The sequence below is a fragment of the Triturus cristatus genome, chromosome 6 (assembly GCF_964204655.1).
Source record: "Triturus cristatus chromosome 6, aTriCri1.1, whole genome shotgun sequence".
In the NCBI taxonomy this organism is placed as follows: Eukaryota; Metazoa; Chordata; class Amphibia; order Caudata; family Salamandridae; genus Triturus; species Triturus cristatus.
Genome location: NC_140589.1, coordinates 1023366745 through 1023391935, shown reverse-complemented (window position 1 = coordinate 1023391935; position 25191 = coordinate 1023366745). Strand labels below are relative to the sequence as shown.

The window sequence follows — 25191 nt, the reverse complement described above, 5'->3', positions numbered from 1 at the left end:
ATCTACCTTATGAATGTCCCTTAATATCAATTCTAGACGAAATCCTGGAGTAAGGAACTTGCTTTTCTTAGTTCCATTATCAAAAACTTTACTTTCTCCTAGTGAACCTGTGGACAGAACTCAAATTCTTCAATCAAACCAGTTGCATCCAAGTCCAAAACCTACCACAAATCTAGTCAACCAACATGTCCTCCACTTCACCAGAAGTTAATTCTAGGGAGTCACTTCACCTTTTCTAAAGCAGACTGTCAGATGGAAAATAAGGAAAGTCTGCAAAAAGTTAAAAGCTCTCTTAATCTGAATCACCACAAAGAATCCAAATCGAACAATGAACATGATAAACAATTTATCTGATCTTTCCTCATATGAAATGGTTGGTAAAGCATCTCTCTCATTTAATACAAAAAAAATCAAAGTTGGCTTCGGAATCTGGAGATTTAAATATATAGAATGGAACTCAAGTATAACATTTTCCTTAAAGAATCAGTTCGCAAGAGGTCTCAATGAATCATGGTATTTCGTACTGCCAAGTATAGATAGTCTGAGAATATTTTTTGAAAATTTGGTTAAAAATCCCCACTTACTTCAGTGACCAATAATCACCTACACAATCTCTTCTCCTAGCATGCATGCTAGACAGATATTCTACCAAACCATACAGCTGATTAAGTGTTGCCACACCAACAGCACATCATACGCCAATATCAGTCATATCTCAAGAGTCAACACTTCTTATTACACACTACACACCATATACTTATGAACGCTACACGTCACCAAAACCATAGGGCTGACTAAATGCTGTCACCTGAACTGCATCTAACACTTCCATTCTTTAAACCCCTAAAGGAGCTCATCTGTTTAAATACACTGATTCCAAAAGACATATTTGATATTAGACCCACATCCACAGAAAATATTACAAATTGCCTTGCAAGTGCATGCTGTCCAGGCTTAATGTCAACTACAATCATTGTCGAAGAAGAAGCTACTCACAAGCCTACTTTAAGTCTGAGCAAGTTCATTAAGCAAAACTAAGCAATGTGTAATACCACAATAAAAAAGTGACAAGGGTTTCCTTCATAGCAGTGTACATCTAATGCTAAACATCTTCCCCAACTGAGTTTTTATAGGCTTTTGCATAGAGGTACCAAAAGGATATATGTGACAGAAACCCAAACTCTGATATCATGGCAGGTGCACATCGTTCTCATGAGAGGTGCCGAAGACCTTAAAAAGATATACAAATAATGTCAACTTCCAGATGCTGAGCTGGCTACTTGATAATACTCGCTTAGAGAGTTGCCAAGCATGTGAGTAAGGCTAAATACACCAGTAGCCGTATGGACTGCACATCCATGGCTAACATGAGCAAACAAGATGGTGCTGGCTAAAGCAATACAGTAATACCAAAGTAAGTAAATGAATGTGATTTTAAACCATTTATTTTGTCCTTTAGCATTGGGTTAATGTAAGACTTTGAGAGCGCTTTGCCCACTCTGGTGGAGAGTACTACAAACATCCACCTTTACATATTCAGGAGTATGTATGTAAAGCAGGTGATGACCTTATCCCAGGAAATATATTTAAATGATCAGGAGCTTTGCACAAATTAGTGATTCTATCAAGGGGTTTCTGTCAGTCTATGTAATGGAACGGTGGCTTTCACTAATGACAGCACAAGTAGAGTAGCCTTGGATAAAATCCAGTTGCCTCTGACAGAGAGGACTAGTTGTGGCAATAAGAAGGTGCATGATATGGGCTGTACAAGTTCAAAATGTGGATGGCTGGCTTATGTACCCATGAACAATACTTGGGGACTGTACCTTTGTCTGAAGCCATTATAAGCATAGTGTGACAACAGCTCCCTTCCAAATAGGATTCCGTTTGCTCACCACAGCTACAAGAGGCGCCTGAGAAAGATCACAGTAACCTCAGCATATGTACATGGGAACATCCTTTGAAGTTTACTCCAATTTATAGAGGTAGTACAGGACGTCAACACCGCTAGTGTACTTTCGAATGGGGATCACAAGGTGTTGGCAACTTGTATGACTGGGGGACTATGTAAACATTTAATAAAATAAGATTGATCTACAATAATAAATTCAGACTGGTGACCAGACCATTATACTAGCATGACAGTTTCTGTCATATAGACTCCTGTGATGTGCAGGCAGCTTGACCTGGGCCTGTGGGATAGAAGCACTGCTGAACCAGGGCACCAGTTGGAAATCAAAAAATCTCTTAAATAGGGAAAGTTTAGGAATGTGGAATGGTACACTGCATGACATGCACATGATTGGGGATGTGGGACAAAATGTAATTATAAGGAATGGAACGAGATAATGACGGTTATAACTAAAGCATGCGATAGGCAAGATTCAAATTGATACATTTTCATTACTTAAACCTCAGATACTGGACCACGAAACGACTGATCAGGATCTATGGCTGCCACTTGCAGTGTTTCTCCGCAACAGGGAGGGAGAGTGGAGGGTGCAGACTTCCTCCATATGGTATGGGGATGTCCAGTCATCCTGCCTTTCTGTCCATGTGTGATGATGGATAACGTGTCAGCACTGATGTGCAGGATGAGCATGTCCCTACCATATGTACCTTGCAGAGACTGTTGACTTTCCCTTTAAGTGCACAAAAACAGTGTAGAAAAATAGATTTGACTTTTTGGTTTGTGAACCAGAGGACTGTCATGAACTGGAAACCTACTTTAGTAAGGTTGGAGAGTGAGTGACTAATATCTGCACGTGGCTACAGCCGAGTGAACAGCACTGAGACTGTTGTGTACCTATCTGGAACAAGGGTATTCGATGACTATTTGGAAGAACCTATTGACTGAGTTGGGTACACACAACAGACGCAAGGCAGGCCACTTTTCTATAAAGTAGCCTGCCTCGTGACAAAAAAAACCAGGAAATTAAGTTTGTTTTTTTCAAAGCATGCACTACCAAGTTCAAGATGACCGTGGATTGACTTTCACAACTCCCATACATTAGCGGAACGACCAAAGGTACTCTGCCTTGTACTGTGAACAAGATCTAGGTTTAATCAATAACTTAAGGGGTGATATTGTAGCCATTACATAACATAGAGAAACCTTTGCCCTGTAGAGAAACCTTTGCCCCTGTCTGGAATGTTTAATGTCATTGTGTGTACAAAAAGTCGACACAACTTTGCCCATGGAGCCGGTTTTACATGTTAATTGATTTATTTGCCAATAAAATATATTCAGGAAAACAACGTGCCTCTTCCGTTTGGAAACAGCACTGACATAACTCTAAAAAAGGTGTATGTGTTTTCTAATTAATACATTGAAGGTGCATTCTCAAATTCAGGTACCCATCTTCAGATTTAATATTTTAAATGCTCATGATTCAGGATAATTGTATATCACACCACATTTTCCACTGCCCAGAGTCCGCTTTTAAGTGGTATTAATCTGCTGTAAAGGATATACACAACAAATCAAGCACAAGATCACAAGGTGATGCAACCCACAAAATACCCTGGTGTCTGCATTCTTACTTTGCACAAACTGTTCGCTTCATCAATCTTCTGGCCATATCTTCTGAAGGAATGTTTAGAATCCAGAAAGGCGACTGGAAAATAAAAAAAAACATACAATAGACGATATGAATATTCTCCTTCCAAGTGGAAAGTTTGCATTAAGAATACAATCCGAAGTCACAAAGCAATATTCCTTTCTTGAAAGCAGCAACAAAATAGACTAAAATATCATAGATAATCAATCCACAACTATCTCACTGATCTACTCAATTAGATACGGTCTTTTTAGAGCTCAGCTACAAGCAGCTTTAGTTGTGAAGTGGACCTGTGTATTGTTCCAATATATAGTGGGCTTTGGGTCAGGCCCTTGTTCATGACTGGATGGCTTGGTTGATGGTCTTAGTTGTTTACTCTTGACTTGATGCCTTTCCTCTCGAATCTTGTCTTTGCCCTACCCAAGAACATTTTGTTCGCTCTCACACTGTTCAGACTGTTTGAATTATATCCTTCCATAGCTCATGCTCACTTCACTGACAGAGCCATTTAGTTTTTTCGTTTAAGGACTCCATGGGAGTGCATTTTTTTTCTTTCCCTCTCCCCTGTGCTCTGTATGACCTTCACTTTGTCACCACGCCCCCATCCCTCCTCCATGTTCCTTCTCCTCCTTCCTAGCTCGCCAGTGCTTTACTTGCCCCTCCCACTTGGCCTTTTTTTTATTTTTTAAATCAGCCTTTCTTCCACAACTCTGCTTGTCCTTCGCAATGCACCACATGGAACAGAAGTAGAAAGTAAATCCCGGAAATCAAAGTCCACTGTGCATCAATAGATGGTCACCTTGAACTGATGTAATAGTGGAAGTTGTATGAAGACCTGCACTGAGAAGTTAGAGTTAACTGATGCCTCTGTGAACTAAAGGAAAGGAATCAATCAAAGAGAAACAATTAAGAAACAGAAAAGTGAATTTTAGGGGTTGGTTTTTTAACATTATTTTGTGTTTTTATTAACTGATATTGCTATCCTTGTAAAGCATATAAATATACTGGACTTGTAGGAAAAAATCCTAAAAATTATAAAAGGAAGCTCAGTGTGTAGGCCAGGTTTATATCTCAAAACCTCGAATATGGCCGCTCCCGTGACTGGGACATTCACTTTTTCAACTAATATTCCTAGGTAGGCCTGGGGGCAGTTAGCTTAATTGCATGTAAGGTAATCCCGCTGAATTCCTCAAGATTACGCGTAATTATGCAAGAAGAGTAATTCTGCATTTAGCGCTATTTTCTGAGTGGAAAAATATGTTCTTGCAGCCAAAATAAAAGCGAGGATGCATCTTGTACTAAGAAACAGCGCTAAATGCAACAGAACATAAATAGAAAGTGTGATCAGCCGCTCACTAAATGTGCACTTGGGTAGGATTTTCCCCAATTTACTCCCAGCATTTAGCATTAGTTTTTTAGCGCAAAATATACCCTTGCATCTAAAATGGATGCAAGGATGCATTTTGCACTAAATAAATCAGCTAAATGCAAAATAAACCAATCAATCAATCAATCTTGGGTTTATTAAGTGTGGCTACTCACCCTTGAGGATCTCAAGGTGCGTGGTGGGGGATGCGGATCCGTCTGGGTGCTGGGGTTCAGTCGAAGAGCCAGGTCTTGAGATTATTCCTGAACTGGGCCAGAGACAAGGATAGCCTTAGGTGGAGAGGAAGGGTGTTCAAGGTCTTGGTGGCGAGGTAAGATTTGATCTGATTTGGTTTATTATTTATATAGCGCAACGAATGCCGTGGCGTCTTGGCGCTGAACTGTGATAAGTGACTACTGGACCCTGAATTGGTTTTAATTTTTGGCAAATAACCAGGTTTTTAGTTCCCTCCTGAACCTCATCCGGTTCGGTTGGCATCGTAGAATAGATGGCATCAGGTTCCAAAGTTTTGCCGCGCAGAAAGACAATGTGCGGCCCCCCCGCCTTACCTTACGTATTTTTGGAACACAGACAAAGCCCTTCGTAGAGGATCTGAGGGTTCTAGCAGGGAGATATCTGGTGAAAAGTTACCGCACCTCCCCAGAAATGCCACCATAAAGGGCCTTATGCACCAGACACAGAGCCTTAAAATTAGCTCTTTGATGAACGGGGAGCCAATGTAATGCTGTGATGGCTTCTGAAGTGGGATGGCCCTTAGGAAGGTTCATAAGTAATCTAGCCGCTGCATTTTGAAGTGATTGTAATTTTGTCTCCTGGGCTTTGTCAATTGCCACAAAAAGAGCATTACAATAGTCCAGTTTAGATAGACACAATGCGACTACCACTGTCTTTTGAAGCTCCGGTGTTATGAATGGGAACATTTTCCTTAAAATTTTTAGAAGAAAAAAGCAGGAGGAGGTTAGCTGATTAACATGAGCGGATAGATTAAGCTGGTCATCAAGGGTGACCCCTAGATTTTTTTCCCTAGTCACAGGGTTAGGACAGATCCTAGCCTCTATCGGCCACCAGTTAGTACTCCATACCGATGGTCCTTTACCAAATTCTAGGACCTCGGTTTTGTCCGTGTTTATTTTTAGAAAGCTGAGGCTCATCCAGCACATGATATCCTTCAGACATGCATGGAAATCAGTGGCTACTCTCTCTGGAGATTCAGCAACTGAGATAGTAAGTTGTGAATCATCGGCATACATGATTAGTGAAAACCCATGTTTCCTAACCACGGTAGCCAGTGGGGATACATATATATCGAAGAGGGTTGGGGACAATGCCGAACCCTGCGGAACACCACATGGGAGTTGGAATGTTCCAGATTGCATGTTCTCCCAATGTATATTTAGTTGTCTGGCTTCTAAAAAGGAGGAAAGAAGGTTCAAAGCTGCACCTTCCATCCCTATCTCTTTCAGGCGCTGTACCATCATCTTATGATTTACGGTGTCAAATGCCGCCGAAAGATCTAATAGAACTAGAATTGCTCTGCCACCTTCATCTACTATCTTGCGAATCTCCTCTGTTGCCAGCACTAGTGCAGTTTCTGTCCAGTGCCCAGGCCTAAAGCCATGTTGTATCCGGTCTAGCAGCAGATTGTCTTCTAGGTAGTGAATTAGTTCACTATTTATTGCTTTCTCCAGAATTTTTGCTGGTAACGACAGTCGGGAGATTGTCCGGTAGTTTTTAGGCTCTAGTGGGTCAAAGGCCGGCTTTTTAAGGCTAGGCCTTATACAGGCCTTTTTCCAGGTCGCCGGGTAGTTACCAGTTACAAGGACTTGGTTTAAAAGGGGGGTGAGATGGACACTAATAACTTTAGAAGCCATATGGAAGACTGCTGGGCGGCATGGGTCATTTGGAGACCCCAATTTAGTGGATGTCATGAGGTCACAGACCTCCTCCACCTTAAGAGTCCTAAAACCTGCAAGTCTACCATTTTTCGCCCATACGTTTGTAATCGAAGGATTATTAGACTACATAGTATTGGCCGATTTTAAAAGATCATCGTAGATCACTTGAACCTTACTTTGAAAAAAGTTGGCTATTGTATTACAAAAATCTGGGTCTGGTGTAAACTTGACTGAGTGTTGGGGGGTCGCAAGAATATGCACAGTTTTAAACAGTTCCTTTGTGGAATGAGTGGCATCAATTATTTTTCAAGTGTAATAGGCCCTTTCGGCTTTGACAATAGCCTGCTTATACTCTTCCAAACACTGGTTATAGGCTAGCTTGTGTTCTGTACTATAGTCTGTTCTCCAGATCCGTTCTGTTTGTCTACATTTCATTTTTATTGTTTTTACCTCAAAACTATACCAGGGTGCTGTAGCAGTTGCTCTTCTAGTAGTTTTACTAGTTTCCGGAGCAAGACTATCTACAGCCTTTTTGATCCAATTGTCAAATTGCCTGGCGGCTATGTCGTTATCACTGTTTAATACAGGAGAGCTAGAGCTCAGCATTTGTTCCAAGTCGGCCTTTTCAACCTTATACCATTTCCGAAACCGCCGGTTAGGGGCCATAAAAGCCTGTGGAAAAACAGGATTTTTATTGATCACCTCAAAGACAATCGCTTTATGGTTGGTCCAGGGTAAAGACAGTATTTTTGTTATTTTTATACCTGGTTTATTAGTAAAAATACCATCTAAGGTGTGGCCAGCTGAGTGTGTGGGTTCTGACACAATTTGGGAAAGTCCATATGCTGCCAGATTGTCCACCAGTCTTGCCGTCTCTGGGTTATTACCTGCATCGAGATGATAGCTAAAGTCCCCCAAAAAGGTGATGAACTCAGAGTCTAGACTTGACTCTAAAAAGTTTTAAATGGCGTGTGAAAACGCCGTTCTAAGTCCTGGTGGCCTATAAGTAAGTATTCCTTTCAGTGTGAGATAGTTATTCGCCTTCAATGAAAACATTAGCGTCTCAGCATGGTTGTAGCCTTATAATGCAATTGTAGGCTATTTCTATAGATTATAGCAATACCCCCACCTCTGCCCTGTGTCCTATCATGCTGTACCATTGCATAACCGGGGGGGGGGGGGCGGGGCCATATTCCAATCTGGATCTGAGCTAGCATCAGTCCAAGTCTCAGTCAAGAAAGCGATATCAGGATTTTCCATTTGAAGGAAACATTCTAACTGGTATTTGTGTTTCACAAGTGACCGTGTATTCAATAGTACACATACCAGGGATTGTATTGACTTTACCCTCGTCTTATGCTTCTTAAGCCCATTTTGACCATCTGGTCTGGGTGGAGGGTAATATCGGTCAAAGCGATAGCCGCAGCTCCAGCATTTATAGGCATTTACCTTTGTCCCTTCCTTCCAGCCGTTGCAGGTCAGACACCTACCAGTCTGTATATCAATGAGTTGTTGCCGGGTATATTTGTGGATGCTACAACATCCAGGGGTCCTGGCGCTGGTCGCACTCCGGGCGCCGAGGGGCGCAGACTGGCTTGCCTTTGGCGCGCCCGCTGCGCGGACGCTCCAGCGCGTTATTTATCGTTGTGGGCCGTCAAAGACTAGACCGCCAACCCTTGCATTAGCGGACTCGCTCTGAGAGCGGCACCGCGAGGCTCAATTCGTTTAGCTTTCTGGGAAACAGGTCACTTCGTTTTTTAAAATACAATTCCTAAAAACAATTTATCCAATAATTAAAATATTTTCCTTTTATGTGCAAATAACGCAATTTTAGTGATAGCAGCACACGGCAACACAACATTCAGTGGTTCCAAGCCAGTAAGAGAAGGATCTTCCTCCTATGCTGCTGGTCTTGTGGATCCGTGGGAGGGTGGCAAGGGCAGAAGTACTAACTTCATGTCTAGTTACATCACTACTATGCGGATAGAGTGTGGTGTCAACTATAAGTTTACCACCCGTTACCATCCACAGGGCACTGGGCTTGCTACAAGGTTCAACAAATCCCTAACATGTATGATCATGAGACTCCGAGAAAAGTTGAGGCAAAAGTGAAATGCCTTACTACCTTGACTTCTCTTTGCCTACAGAAAGGTTCCTCAGGAGGGGGTGGGCTACAGTCCATTTTAATGTTTGTTTAAACATCCAGCTAGGGGTCCATTATGTCTAGTCAAAGAAGGATGGAAGCAACCTTTCATGCCTCCTACACAGGACATAGTAGACTATGTACGGGGCCTGCGTTATCGTATGGCTGAGTACATGAAGAAGGCCAGCAAAAACCTTAAGGCCAGCATGACCAAAAGGCTGTACTGACTGTTTACCAGCCAGAACAGAAAGTATGGGTGTTGGGACCTGTTGCCCCAGCAGCTCTCCAAGACAAGTGGAGTGGCCCCCACACTAAACTGGAGAAGAAAGGTGAGGTCACCTTCTTGGTTGACCTAGGTACTTCAAGAAGTCACCACACGGTATATAATGTGAATCGCCTGAAACCTTTTGTGGACAGGGCGGACATGAGCTTGCTCAAGGCCACTGATGAGGAACAGGAGGAAGAGAGTGACCCTCTCCCTGATCTCTTCTCACAAGACTCTGTTGATGGATGAGTAGTCTTGACAAGACAGCCTCACTGATCAACAGCAAGCTGATTGGAGACAGGGTCTCAGTTTTAGTCTCTTTTCTCTGACACCCAGTCAAACCACCTGGTGTACCCATGAAGTGGATACAAGTGACAGCCTGCCTGTGAAGAGCAACATTTACAGACAGCTGGACCATGTCAGAGATGGCACCACAACAGAGGTCCAAAAGATGCTGTTGTTGGGGGTCATTGAGCCTTCAGATAGCCCTTGGGCTAGTCCTGTAGTGTTTGTAAACAAAATATCACACCCAGGGCGGCATGAGAGAGATGAGGTTATGTGTAGACTATAGAGGCCTCAATACAGTCACTAGGACTGATGCCCATCCAATTCCAAGGGCAGATGAGCCGATTGATATGCTGCCCTCTGCTAAGTATCTCAGTACATTTGACCTGACTGTTATTTTCAAATCAGACTCTCTAAGGAAGTCAAGCCAATAACAGCATTTTCAAACACTAGTGAGCATTATCAATTCATTGTAATGCCTTTTAGTTTGAAAAATGCACCAGCCACATTTCAGAGACTGGTCAATAAAGCCTTAACAGGTCTTGCAGCCTATAGTGCAGCATATCTGGATGATATAGCTGTCTTTAGTGCCACCTGGGAAGATCACCTGATCCACCTCTGAAATGTACTTGAGGCCCTGCAAAAGAAGGCTTCACTATCAAGGCCACAAAGTGCCAGATACGGGAGAGCAAGGTTGTGTACTTGGGCTACCTTGCTGGTGGAGACCAAGTTCAACCACTGGAGAGCAAAATTCAGAACATCATGGACTGGACTGCTATTGTAGTAATAAATGTATTGTATGATTAATTAAAACTTTGACAATATAGAACATTGAACAGGCATTAAAAAGTAATTAGATCATTTTAATTCCATATGGTATGCAGAGGTAAAAAAATGGAACAAGTGATTTAAAATCAGTTATAGTTATCAGATTGTTTATTTAAAATAGATTGCAATTAGTTCAAAGTGCATAGTGCAATGGAATTAATAGATCTTTGTGGACCATGTATCCTTCACAAACTTGAGGTATCAAAAGAATAAAATGTGTATTTTAAAATCAGCAGTCATTACATAAAAAATCATGTGACTGAAGTCTGGTGGAGATAAACCGGGTGCAGTGCATTTTATTGATCGGCGGTCATCGCTGCACTTAGTTGGGTTATTTTGAGCAGGTCCCGCACCGCCTTGAAGTATTTGCCGATTCGTGCCGGCTCCAATGGGACCATGCTAGTGAAAATCCAGGTCGTAGCATCGCTACAAGTCCTTAAGCCATAGGTTAAAAAGAGTGGCTTTAGAAATGTCCACCTAGAATGGGGTAGCGACGCGCAACAGCAAAGTAGGTGCAATAAGGTTTTAACAACAAAGCTTGCACTTCACAATATTGGGGAGGAGTGAACTGTTTGGGTTAAAGTCTTCAATTTTGTTGGTTTGGGGGGGCGTGGCCAAGATGGCGGAGTAGACGGACGTCTTCCCTGTCGGCTCCTGCTCCGTGGAGCCCCTAGCCTCGGTGCCTGCGCTGCATCTCCCCCCACGCAGCGAGAGGACCTGTAGCGGAAGCTGCGGAGCGCCAGGGCAGGCCGGTGCGCAGCTTACAGCCCCCGGGAAGACCCGTTGACGGGAGAAAACGCGGACGGAGCAGAGGCGCCGTGAGGAGGCGGGGCATTGCGCCGAGCCTGACGCGACTGCCGTCGGCCGGCACATCACGCGAGAGACCAGGAGCGCCGGAGAGGCCTGCGGACGCGCTGCGGCGAGACGCGGCCCCCTGCCTTTGCTGACCCAGGGGACGGACGGCGACCCAGCGACCGACGGAGGCGGGCCCTGGCCCAGTAAACGGTTGGACTCCCTCGCAGGTGGCGGCGAGGGGTGGCAGTGCGGCGGATCCCCCCCGGAGGCCCGGGGGGGGACAGGTGCAGCCCTAGCACACACGGACGTCGGCGCTGGGCCCCCGCTAAGGCGACTGGGTGACACAGGGGTGGGGAGAGCCCTCTCCCACCCGGAAGATACCGGAACTGGCCCCGGTACACGGAGGCGGCGGCCCTCGGCAGAAGAACCAGCGAATGGTGGGGAGCGCCGCTGCGGAGACAAGGTGGGCCAGTGTGGAGAGTGGGGGGCAGGACTTTGAAGGGCCCCGACAGAGAGCCGGCTGCCCAGGACATAAGTGAGTGGCCCCTGCTGTCGGAGACGGGAAGGCTGTGCATTCGGGGCAGCCAACGGCCCAGCTGGAGAGGCGACAGAGAGACGGTTTCCCCTCACGCCCATCTGCGGAGTTTCTCTCTCGGGGCCCACGTGGCGGTGCAGGAGGGCGATTGGGGTCCGCAGGCCCCTGTCCGCAGCAGGGAGGGACAGAGCGGAGAGTACTGCGGCCCAGCGGCATCGGCATCGGCGCAGCTGCACCGTCGGATGCGGAGGTAGGGGTGCCAGCCGTGGGGGAGGTCGGAAGGAGTGGCAGTAGCCACGAGCACGGCGCGGGACGGCCTTCACGCCGGTGGTGCGGGTGGCCCCGCGGGAGAGCCGGAACCAGCGCCGAGGGGAGGCGGGAGTTGCATCCGTTGTGCCACAGGGCCGGAGACTGCAGGAGGTGGACCAGTGGCTGTGTGGGTCCGGGAGCGGCCGTGCCCCAGCGACCCTGGCTGGCAACAAGGGAGGGAGGAAGGGGGAGCGTACCCTTCCGGAACTACTTGGACGACAGCAGCACCGGGCGGATCGGGAGCAGCAGTCCCCTGGCACCTCAGGAGGGGCACAAGACACTGGAAACGGAGAACCTCCCCTCACCAGGTCCTTTATGGAGTCTCTCTTCAGCACCCTTCGGGAGGATTTCCAAACCCTGAAGAGTGAAGTGGCAGGTGAGGTGCGGGAGATGCGCCGGGAGGTGGATGGCCTGGGAGAGCGGGTGGCCGCGGTGGAGGACGCTGGTAGCAGAAGAGACGAGGAAGTTGAACAACTGCAACAGGAAGTGCTGCGCCTCCGGGACCAGCAGATTGACCTCCAGGCACACGCTCAGGACCTTGAAAATAGGTCTAGACGGAACAACATTAGGGTCCGCGGACTTCCATCCTTGGCCGAGGGGGCAGACGTCGCAGGATGTATGCAAGCCCTGTTCCGTGAGATATTGGGGGAAGCGGATGGGTTCCCTATACGGATCGACCGAGCGCATAGAGTGGGACCCCAGCGAAGCGCGTCGGCGCGGCCTCCGGACATTCTGGCTTTCCTCCCGGATTTCCCACTCAAGGAGCGCATCATGGTAGAGGCGCGGAAGCGGCAACCTCTGACTTTCCGAGGCCATCAGGTGGCCCTCTACCAGGACCTGTCAGCTATCACGCTGCAGAAGCGTAAAACGTTCAAGGTGGCTACGGACTTTCTCAGGACACATGACACGCCCTATACCTGGGGGCACCCCTTTCGACTCATTTTCCGTTGGAATGGTACGATGCACCAACTGCGCTCCCTGCAGGAGACTTGTGGGGTCCTGGGAATCGAGGTGCCGGAGGCCGAGGGGGCCGCGCAGAGGCGGGGGCACCCCCGGGAGGATGGTTGGCGGAGGGTCTCGGGGCGTCGGCCCCGTGGACGAACTGCACGCCCGGACTCGCCCACCATCAGGGCCGGCATGGACGATGCGGTAATGGAAGTGGCCTGGACCATAGGCGCCAGCGACGTCGCGTTGACTGCGTGAGGCAGCTCCGGGGGGAGATTAACACAGCCTTTATTTGCTATGCAGGTTTGGGGGCGGGCGGGGAGGAAGTGGTGGCTAGACGTTCACTAGTATACCTCACCGAAGACCTGCTTCCCAGGGAGCAGGACTTGGACATTGAAGTTTCGGGACTTGGGGGGGACAAGTGTGGGGCTGTTTGCATGTTATCAAAGGAGGATTGGGCGGGGGACCAGGGAGTTTGGAGTGGGGTTTGGGGGACTGGGAGGGGGGGTTGGGGTTGTTTTGGGGTGGTGGGGTGCCGGGGGGGGGGGGGGGTCGGGGGAGTTGGGTGTGGGAGTTGTCCAGTGCGCTATGTCCGGAGCTGTTGCTTTGCCTGTGTTTCTCAACTCTGTCTTGCTCTGTGCCGATGGGGAGGCGCACGAGGAGGTGGATTGTGGGGTTGAGGGGTGTGGGGGGGGGGGGGGGGGAGACCTGGTCACATTGGGGCTGGTGATTGGTATTAGGCCGCGCAGCGCAGGGGGGAGCGGCTTTGCATACTGTCTTTGGGAGACTGACTGGCGGTTTGAGTGGGGGGGGGGGGGGGGGGGGGGGGAGTGTGCCTGCTCACTATGATCGCCACGCAGGGCGCTAGCGCCTTTCTACACATTTCTTACTATGCCTCCTCACACCTTTAAGATCCTGACCCTGAATGTCAGGGGTCTGAACAATCCAGTTAAGCGGCGAGCGGTGCTTTCCTTGTTAGAAAACACCCGGGCGGACATATGCCTTCTTCAGGAAACCCACCTGTTACCACAGGATACACATAGGCTACGCTCTTGTAAATTCCCGACGCAGTTTTTCTCTTCCGGTATTGCCAAGACAGCCGGGGTGGCGATTCTAGTGGCTCGACATTTCCGGGGGGAACACATCCACAAACTAGCAGAGATAAAAGGGAGGCTGTTGGCACATAGGTTTCGGGTGGGGGGCATTCCATTCACGATAGGCTCCCTTTATAGCCCCAATGATAAACAGGAGCGGTTCCTGCAGTCTGCGGTGGAGGAGATTTCGGCCTCGCCGGATAGGCATGTCATCCTAGGGGGCGACCTTAACATGGTCTTTGATTCGGTGGTCGACCGATCGGTGCAGCGTTCCCCGCAAGTTGGGGAATTTTCAGCCGACTGTAAGGCTAGACTTGCGGAGGTGGACCTTCGGGACCTCTGGCGCCAGAAGCACCCTGTGGCCAGGGATTACTCCTACTACTCCCATGCGCACAAGACATATGCGAGGCTTGATCATTTCCTGGTCACCTCCCCGGCGCAGGCCCTGGCGTCCGCTGTGGACATGGGGGTTATTTCCTTGTCGGATCATGCCCCTGTTGAGGCCTCCTTCTGCTTGCCGCCGTCTGCCGCCACGGAGAGGGTCTGGCGCCTTCGGGATACTCTACTACACAGGAAAGCGGTAACGGAATGTATTGGGCGGGTACTTAAGGAATATCTGGCACACAATGATAACACAGATACCACCAGAGCCACCCAGTGGGCAGCTCTGAAGGCGGTCCTCCGCGGGGAGTTCTTGTCAATCTCCGCGGCCGACAATAGGGAGCGCAAGCTAAAGAGGGATGAGCTTACTGACAGAGTTCGGGAGCTGGAACTGATCCACCGCAGAACGGGGGCTCCGAGGATTTGGCGGCAGCTCAAGGCAGCGAGGAAACTTCTTGCTGCCTTGGATGTGGACCGGGCGGAATATGCGGCCCTCCGATTGCGCCACGCTTTTTATACTGGGGGGGACCGCTGTAGCAAGCTTTTGGCCAATAGACTCCGGGCCACCCAGCAGAGCCAGTCGGTGAAGGAACTCTCTGACCCCACGGGCGGCGCAGTAACAGATGATGCATGCATCTCGGCCGTGTTTCGAGGGTTTTACGGGAGCCTCTACGCAGGTGACCCGACGGATGTGCCGGCTATGACCTCCTACCTGGACTCGGTCACTCTGCCTTCCTGGACCCCGTGCAGGCGGACCACCTGAACAGGGCCATTAGCATAGAGGAAGTGGTGACAGCCATTGCCAGACTCAAGCACGGCAAAGCGCCGGGCCCCGATGGCTACTCGGCCCTCTTCTATAAGACATTCTGCGGGTCGTTGGCTCCCATCCTCACCCGCCTCTTCAACTCCTTTGCGGAACCCGGTGCCATATCACCTGACCTCTTGAGGGCTTCCATCACGGTCATCCCCAAACCGGGGAAAGACCCAAAGCACTGTGGATCTTATCGGCCGATCTCTCTCCTGAATGTCGACCTGAAACTCTATACTGGAATTTTGGCACGCCGCCTGGCGCTTCATCTGCCCGACCTTGTCGACCCGGATCAGGCGGGCTTCGTTCCGGGGCGGCAGACGGTGGATAATACGAAGCGGGTGGTCCACCTGCTGGAAAAGGCTTCCCGGATCCCGGGTGAGAGGATGATGCTCACGGTTGACGCGGAAAAGGCGTTCGACCGGGTGCATTGGCCCTTCCTGGAACAAGTGCTGGTGAAGGCGGGTATAGGGGATCGGTTCCGTACCATGATCCTTAACTGCTATAGGGAGCCCTCGGCAGTGGTCCGGGTTAACGGCCACACCTCTGCGGCCTTCCCCATCGAGAGAGGTACCAGGCAGGGCTGCCCGCTTTCGCCCCTGCTCTTTGCTCTCTACATGGAGCCGTTCGCGCAACGGGTGCAGACGCGGCCGGTGGTGGAGGGGATACGGATGGGAGGCTTTACCCATGCGATCAGTCTCTACGCTGATGATGTCATCTTTACGTTGGCTACACCCCGGACATCGCTTCCAGCCTGTATGGAAGAATTGGCGGCGTTCGGCGCTGTCTCGGGCTTCAAAGTAAATATGGGGAAGTCGGTGGCTTTGGATATCTCCCTGGCGACGAACACTAAGGCATATTTGCAGGACAGGTTCCCGTTACTTTGGTCCTCAGAGGCGATACCTTATTTGGGGATTCAGATCGCCCCTACGTTGTCCGCTATGGTTTCGGCCAATTACTCGGCCTTGGGTACCAAGATCAAGAGCGAGCTAGGCCGCTGGAATCGCAGCATTCTTGCCTGTTTAGATAGGATTGCTGCCGTCAAGATGACGATCCTGCCGCAAGTACTCTACTTATTCAGGGCCCTGCCGCTGCCGCCGCCTAAGGGGTGGATACAGCAGCTACAGTCAGACGTGGCCCGGTTTATTTGGCAGGGGAAAAAGCCTAGGCTACGTAGGACCCTCTCCCTTTTGTCCCCTGACGCTGGGGGCCTAGGTATTCCCGACTTCCGTAAATACTTTCAGGCGGCGCAGTTGAGGTATCTGGTCGAATGGTGCAGGTGGGAGTCGGATAAGCATTGGCTTTTCCAGGACCAAGAGGTGGCGGGGCGACCTCTGCAGGAGATACCGTTCCTGCTCCGGTCCCACCAGCCTAGGAACCTTTACGCCTCCTTCGTTACTAGGGTACCTCTGCGGGTCTGGGATGCGACCTACCTTAGATATGGCCTCACCACGTTTCCCTCGCCGCTTTCGCCGCTAGTGGATAATCCTGCCTTCACTCCTGGGATGGAGAGGGGAGCCTTCGCGCATTGGCGGCAGGCGGGCTGTAGAGCATTATATCACCTGTATGGCCCCGAGGGGGTCATCCCGTTCACACAATTTCGGCTGGACTTCTCATTCCCCGAAACGGAGAGACACCGTTATATGCAGGTTCGGCACTGGGCCATTCAACCAAAGGTGAGGGATGTGGCGGATAGGAGGCTCTTACCGTGTGAGAGATGGCTGGTGTCCCGTACATCGGACTCGAAGCTCATCTCGGACCTGTATAAGTTTCTGCAATTACCTTCAACACATTTCCACAATCCAGGGAGGGTTCGATGGGAGCGGGAGCTTGGGAGGACACTGAGCCACAAGGACTGGGACCACATATCTTACAGGGCGCGCCACTCAGCATACCATATGGGCCTCACTGACACTTTTACTAAAGTGTCCACGTACTGGTATTATACGCCTGAGCGGATTCATGAGTTCAATCATAGTAAGACAGATACATGCTGGCGAGGGTGCGGACAACGGGGAACGCTCACGCACATTCTCTAGGACTGTCCCCTCTTAACTGCCTACTGGAAGGAAGTGCTGGATGACATTGATTTGCGTTTCGGCATAGAGCTCCCGCGCTTCCCGGCATATACCCTGCTAGGACTCCCAAATGAGCTAATGTATCCCCTTAAGTCCAGAAGAGGCAGGCAGATCGCCATTGCACTCGGCTCTGCAGTTCAGAATATCTTGATATACTGGCGTACAGACACAGTGCCCACGATCACGGGCTGGCTCCACAGACTATGGCACGTGCTGGGGATGGAGAAATTGTCTTTGGTGGTGGCTGGGGATGTAACGCAATTTAATGAACTGTGGCAACCATTCCACTCTCTGCTGCTCACAGAGTTTCGGGAGCTCACCTGTCCGAGGTACCTTCGCCTCCTGCGGCTTACGAGCCCGCCAGATCAGTGAGTGGGTCGCGACCCTCCTCCCCAATTACCTATAGCTTTGGGAGATGGGCTGCATGTTAGTAGCGCACTGGACGGTGGGTGGGGTGGGTGCGGTGGGTGGGGGGGCGTTAGGGGGGGCATTGGGACGTTGGAGGGGGCGGGGAACGTTTGTATTGAAATGTACTGTCATGCCGAACTTTTGCCCCTTTTCATTTGCCGATCCTGTATTGCGGTATGTGAGTTTGGATGTGACACACTGAATGAATAAAATACTTTAAACATAAAGTCTTCAATTTGTAGTGTCATCATCCTCGCAGCTAAGATTTGAGTGACGTAGGCTTTCCCAAATGAACAACTAAGATATGGCTGTGGCTTTAGACCGACCTGGTGTTCATAGTCGTACAAGGCTGCCAAGGCTTCCGAGAATGGAATGGCCTTAATATTTTCCCACATAAGCAAGTTTCAAGAGAAATCTTGTCTGTTTCTTCAATGTGCTTTTCCCTGCTGTGTGAGGAAGCAATGGAGAATTTAATGCGCTTAAGTCTATTTGGAGAGCGTCAGCTGATGCCATTAAAAATGCGCTCCAGGGGTTGTTTTTGGTTTTGAATATATTTTGAAGGATAAAGTTCAGCGTGCGGGGCGTGGCTGTAATGCATCTATGATAGTATTTCAGGATAGAGCCCATGTTTTTTAAATTTAGGGCCTCTAGGACTGGACTACTCCCACTACCCAGACTTAATCAGAGCCTGACTGGATCCTACAGAAGATTTGTTATGGGTTATAGATCCATAGTGACACCCCTTGATGATCTCACCTCCAAAAGAATTCCATTTGATGACCTGTGCTATGCTCCAACCCAGCAAAGTTCTGACTACTCCAAATCATTCATTGTCCCGAAAGATGCTTCTGAGATAGGAATAGGTGCAGCTTTGTCACAACATAATGCAGAAGGCCAGGAACAACCAGTAGCTTTTATCAGCAGAAGGTTGACCCCCAGGAAGGAGCGTTGGTCAGCTATTGAGAGGGAGACCTTTGCTGTGGTCTGGGCTTTGAAAAAGTTTAGGCCATACCTGTTTGGCACTCACTTCATTATTCAGACAGACCATAAGCCCCTCTTATGGCTTAAACAGATGAAGGGTGAATACCCCAAACTCTTGAGGTGGTGCATTGCCTTACAGGGGATAGACTTTTCAGTGGAACATAAACTTGGGAGTAACCATGCCAATGCAGTGGGACTTTCCAGATATTTCCACCTCGAAAACGAAGACTCAACTGGGCAAGATTAATCTCATGTCCTTACGTTGGGGAGGGTGTGGGGGTTGGGTAGGAAAGTAAGATCAGCTTTCATGGTTACCCTCACGTTTTTCCTGGTGTCAGTATGTTGTTGACTTAGTCTGTTGGGTTTCTGCTAATCAGGACCCAGCATTTGTGCTCTCTCCCCTAACTTGGTTCTGGTAGGTACTTTGGTACCTCCACAATTGACTACTGAAGTACCCTTATAAGTCCCTAGTATATGGTACTAAGGTACCCAGGGCATAGGTACACCAGAGGTCTCCCATGGGCTGCAGCATGTACTGTGCCACCCATGGGAGTCAACTTAAACTGTGACTACAGGCTTGCCATTGCAGTGGGAGATGCTGCTTGCATCTCTCACAACAGATATAAGTTTCCTTATATCAAAGGTCACACTCTTCAACCATCTGGACACTTGCACTTCGTTGGTCTTTGACTGGAACCGAGACTGCATCAAGGAAGACTGAGGCCCAGCAAAACAGGTGGTGGTTCTGCAGCTCCCTAGAGCCCTGACTGGTCTTCTCTGCAATTTTGAGGACAGTATCCCTTGTCTGAGCCGCTGGGACCAAACCCCTGTGCACCGCATCGGCTTGACGTTACCAAGGCGTGTTCGCTGTGAACTCCAGAGATCTTCGGGCTACAAAAAGCTCCAGCACCTCATCCCTCGAAGATCAGCATCCTCACTGAATCCTCTGTACCGTGATATTCCATCTTTGGTAAGCTGCTTTAGGTCCTCTTGCGACTCCTGTACCTTTGGCCTATGGGTCCCCTCGAGGGTCTTCCTTTGCTGCAGGGGCTCCCCTCCTTGCTCGGTGACTGCTCTGACTCCCCTGCACTTGGTGAGTCCCTTGGACCTTACAGGTCCCAACGTTTGCATTTTTTCGCTCTCCACCAAGACACCGACAACTGACGTGGGGCAGCTCGTGCACGGCTCCTGGTCTTCTTCAGTGTTGCTTCGTCCTCACAGTTGCAGCGACAAGGACACCGTCTTCACTCCTGAACCTCTCGACATCGATGAGCATTGTGCTTCAATGCCTCCTGGTCACCTCAGAGTAGCATAGACTCTGTCCCCTCTACTTGCAGGTTCTCCTCTTCAGAAATTCGACTTTGGATTCCACCGGACTCCTTCACAGGCTTTTCCAGAGGAAACTTCTTCAAAGTCATCCATTGTTGTCTATGGCAGGTTTCGACGTCACTTCACCCCTATGCACCCAGCTTCCCTGGTGCAGGTAACCTGGCTCCTGGGTGAACCTTCTTCCAAAGGGTTTCTTTGTGGTCCTCTGGGAAGGGTCCTTAGTTAAAACTGCAACCGCAAATTCTCCCTTGACTTTCATTGGGAATGCAGCTGCGTTTCCACTCTGCACACAGCCTCCGTGGGGTTCCTGAGTACGTACCTTAGGAGGTTCCTTGTGTCCCCAGTTCCTCAGTCTTCTGGTCTAAGCTTCATTCTCCTTTGCAGTTCGCATTCCACTTTCTTAGTTTATGGTTTTGTCTCCCCCAGGAGACAAGTATATATTTGTGCTACATGATTATTTTCAAGTATTCTTGAGTATTTTGTTGATATCTCTGGGTAGATAAACCAACATGTGAGTGATAGTGTTATGTAATAAACAGACGTATTTTTTATAAAACACTGTATGGATCATTTTTATATCATCCACACTGTTGATTAAATGGGATAAAATAAGCCGCTTTACAATTCTTCAAGATAAGCCTGAAGGCTGCTCTCCACAGCTAGCACTTTTAAGAGATTTCTATGGTTATCAAAGATCCCTAAAATCACCATATGGGTTGCCTGGATTAGTGCAAGGTGCTTCACTCCGGAGAGTGTACACCATATACTAAGCCAGCCTCCTACAGAGGGGTTGTAAGGGACCCCTCATGGGCAAGAAATTGTCCAAAACACCTTTTTTCTTTTAATCATGTGAGGCTCCGCTGATCCTCCGCGGATCTGGGTGGATCCGCAGATCCAGACCACAGTTATAAAAAAAAAAACATACACTCACTCACATATCTACAAACCTACTTACACAACCACTCACACATCCACACAACCACTCACACACATTCACAGACCCTTAGAAATTCACTAAACACAACAAAGGTTACAGGACATTGCACGGCGGCATGTTGGCCATAGGGCCTTGCTGCAGGTCAGGCCCTGCGGCCTACCCCTGCTTGCAGCGTATGTGGCTGTGAGAGTCGGTGTGGAGTGCCTATGTGAGAGGTTTTCCTGGTCTCTGAGTGGATGTATCAGTGACCATATGGGTGTGTGAGATGGTGTGAGTTACTGTATAGGTGTGTGTGTGTGTGTGTGTGTGCATAGATGTGTGAGTGAGAAAGTGAGTGGTTGTATGGGGGGTGTGAGATAGTATGTGTGTGAGAGATGGGTGGCTGTATGAGTGAGTGTATAAGTGGCTGTGTGGGTCTCTGAGTGGTGTGTGAGTGAGTGGCTGTGTCAGTGGTTTTCCTATATAGGTGTGTGAGTGGATGTGTAAGTAGCTGGTTGGGTCTGTGAGTGGGTGTGTAAGTGGCTGTATAGGTGTGTAAGTGGCTGTATGGGTGTGTACGTGGCTGTGTGTGTGTATATGTATGAATGCGAGTGAATGTATTGATGTGTGACTGGTTTTGGGGGTGAGAGAGTATGTGTGTGGGTCTGTGAGTGGGTGTATTTTTTTTAATTGGGCTCTGGATCTGTTGTGGATTCACAAATGAGGGCGTTGCTTGGCGCCGCAGTGGATCTGCAGATCCTCGCACACCCCCAAAAAAAACATTTTTGAGCAATTTCTTGCCTATGAGGGGTCCCTCACAGACCCCTCCATCAGTTACATGGGGTCAGGATACCTCTCGCTTGACCCATTTTATCTTATTTTTACTTTTGTTTACCCACCCCGGGAACCGTGTCCCGATTCAAAAAATGGCTGCCGCAACTTGTCTTTCTTGTTGTTGCCAATCAATCACGGCATTGTGCGTGGATCTATTGAGCCGCATCTCTAGATAAACATAAATCTTTTTTCTGCAATAAATCCAAAACTACTGAACGGATTTACACCAAATTATAAAAAGCACTCTTTCTGGACCAAGATCTAGCTTTTGGCCACATTTGGTGTAATTCCGTTCAGCGGTTCGGGAGGTAGTCATGTCAAAATTCTCTATGGGAAAGTGCATGGGGAAAAAGCATTTTGGGCCCCCCCTCCTTTTTCCTCAGCCTCCACTTGCTGAGAACCCAAAACTTTCCAGACAGCAGCTGGAGCGACTGGCAAACTAGCTTGGAATATTTCATGAAGATCTGTAAAACAAGTCAAAGTTATTAGTAAAACAGAAAACGCTCTCTCTATGCATACTAGGTCCTCACTATAACTACCTACTGGTGACAAGTAGGTTATAAAAATACATATACATACATTCACTGAAAAAACAAAGGGTACAGGGACGTTATAGTTAGGCTGACATTTCGCTCATACAAAACCAGAGAAATTCAGCAGGTATAGTTAGCTGAGCTAACTATAACTTGCGCCCGCAATGCACTGCTTAGGACCTCATATATTATATCACTCCATAACATAGTCAGTAACATCACTGATTATATCATACAGTGACTGTTAGTGTTTTAAAATGTTTATGACTGTTACAATATATATACCAAGGTGTATTGATGATGATTCAGTAGGTGTTTGACTGACTGTATAAGTGAGTGATTGGGTGTCTCAGTGAATGTATCGGTCACTGACTAGGTTGTCTGAATGTCTGTCAGAAGGTGTCTAAGTGGCTGTATGGGTTGGTGTATGGGTATGAGTGGGTATATGAATGATTATCTGTGTGGGGTAAGAGGGTGTGTTAGTGCCTGCATGGATGAGTAAGTGGATGAGTCAGTGGTTGTATGGGTTAGTGAGTGTATAAGAGAAGGGCTGTATAAGTGACTGAGTGTGTGTACGGATGTGTCGGTTAGTGAATGGATGTGTCAGTGGTGTATGGGTAAGTGTATGTGAAAGGCAGTATAGATGAGTGTTGGAGTAGATGAGTGACTGTATGTGTGAGAGAGGGATTGTAATAGTGGCTGTATGGGTTAGTGAGTACAGGTGTGAGGAGCTGTAGGGTGAGTATGTGTTAGTATCTGTAAGAAAAAGTAAGTGTGTGTGTGTATAACTGTATAGGTGAGCACAAGGCAGTCTGAATGACTATATCGGTGAGTGAGTACGTGTGTGAGAAGCTCTATATGTGAAAATATTAATGGCTGTATAAGTGAGTGAGTTGGTGTATGAGTGGCTGTACAGGTAACTGGATATGTGTGTGTAGACCTATGAATCTATTTTATTTATTTATTTGTAAAGTTTTATACAGCGCTGGCTAGACCCGGAGGTATCAGAGCGCTTTACATGAGGATCAGCGAGTTACAGGTTACATAAATTACAAAGCCAAGTATAGACATAGGAGAAAAACATGAGATTACACAATAATATGAATTATTAGCTCATACACACGCCTTATGGGGAATGAAAGATAAAGGCGAAAAGGTAAAACAGGGGTAAGGAATGCAGGTGGGAAACAACGGGGGGACGAGAAAAACAATGTCCGATGTCCGGCTGGATAGGTGACGGCAGAGGGGTGAACCAGAGCCAGACTCCTCTATAGCTGCATAGGACAGCTCCACCGGGCATGAGCTAAGGTTGCTCGGGCACCGCAGTAAGTACAGACAGTTATGGTTTCAGCCCAGGGGGCATCGTCAAAGTTCCATCAAGAGCATCGGTCATGGAGTTACAGGGAAGAGCCGTCCGCCTCATCCTCCAGCTCACTCCCAGGTCATGAGTGGTGAGAGGAGAGGTGGAAGGGACAGTTCCAAAGTCTGAAGATCATCCCAATTCCTAACAGCCGTAGTGAGAGTTGGGCATTTCTTAATGGGTGAAACAACTCTGCCCCTGCGATCGACTCACTGGTTGAAAAAAAAAAAAAAAAAAGAAAACTCACTGGTTGCTCTTGAACTCTGGGTATACATCTTAGTGCAACTCTCCCTGTCCTGACTTTAGGCTCAAAAAAGACATTTATTATGGGTCTTTCAGCGCCCTTCTACATTCTCTTGTTGGAGCGCTGGTGTTGTTCACAAATTGTCTGGAGTGGGGTGTTCAGGCCGGTGTGTCTTGTCTGTTCATCTCTGGCAGGGGGGGAAGGATTGGTTGAAGAAGAAAAAAAAAAAACTTCTTTTGGCTGCTGCTCCAGTCTGAGATAGGTCGGAGATAGGTCTGACGGCCTATGCCGCTCCCCCCACCATATGGACTGCAGGGTCGGGGGCAAGGGCACAGACCCTCGAATTCACAGACACCCCCTCCTATGAGTCGAGGGCCGGCAGTGTACCGGGTGACCTCATAACCGCTCGGGGGCTACTTCCCCTAGGGTCTCTCCCCTATGTGGGGAAGGAACAACTCAGAAGCTAAATAGTACCACACGTATTCAACAGGAGGTTGGAATTAGGGGCCACTCCACTCCTCAAATGGCTGCTTGTAAATGTCCCAAGGCTCGATCAGGGCAGCCGCCATCTTAAGTCCAGGCTTCCTCCTTTCTGGGTTTCAGAGAGCCGCGTGGGGCCGCTCCCAACTCCCCAGGCACTTCTGGGGCCCAAGCAACCGGGCTTCCCACAGGGGGGGGGCGGGGGGGGGAGTAATATCTGCACAAGTGTATAGAGTTAGAGGTCGTGACTTTCAGCTAATCAAGTGCAGCAATGAATCCTCATTCAATCCACCCACCCAAAGTCCATCCTTTTCACCACTCGTGTATTTAAAGTACGAATCAACTATCAGGTTTTGATAGATTGTCAGAGAACGCTTATACTGCTGTCGAATCTTTACAATAATGAGCTGCATTGATGGAATACATGCATGCACATTATTGAGTATATGGCATGTTTCATTAGTAGAACCTATTGGTTTTCGTGAGTGAGTGGGTGTTTAAGTACTGGTATGCGTGTGTAAATGGTTTTGAGAATGGTAGTTTGGAAGTTGGAGTGGGTGTATGAAAGGTTATATTGAGGTGTGAATAGATGCGTCAGAGATTCTGTGGATGATGTTATGAGTGATGTAATTTGAGATGTCATCAGTGATGTTACTGACCATGTCATGAGTGATGTAATATGTGAGGTCATAGGCAGAGCATTGCAGGGCGCGAGTTATAGTAAGCTCAGCTAACTATAACTGCAGAATTTCTCTGGTTTTGTACGAGTGAAATGTCAGTCTAACTATGACGTCCCTG

The 25191-nt window shown here is 48.3% G+C and overlaps 1 protein-coding gene across 1 annotated transcript in view; it reads right to left on the bottom strand.

Annotated features, from left to right (window-relative positions):
- Nucleotides 1-25191, bottom strand: part of TRMT11 (tRNA methyltransferase 11) — a 285703-nt gene that overhangs the window by 181720 nt on the left and 78792 nt on the right. Inside the window, exon 3 of the mRNA XM_085611819.1 lies at nt 3544-3617. Coding sequence (XP_085467945.1) covers nt 3544-3617 — 74 coding nt within the window. The remainder of the gene's footprint in view (nt 1-3543; nt 3618-25191) is intronic.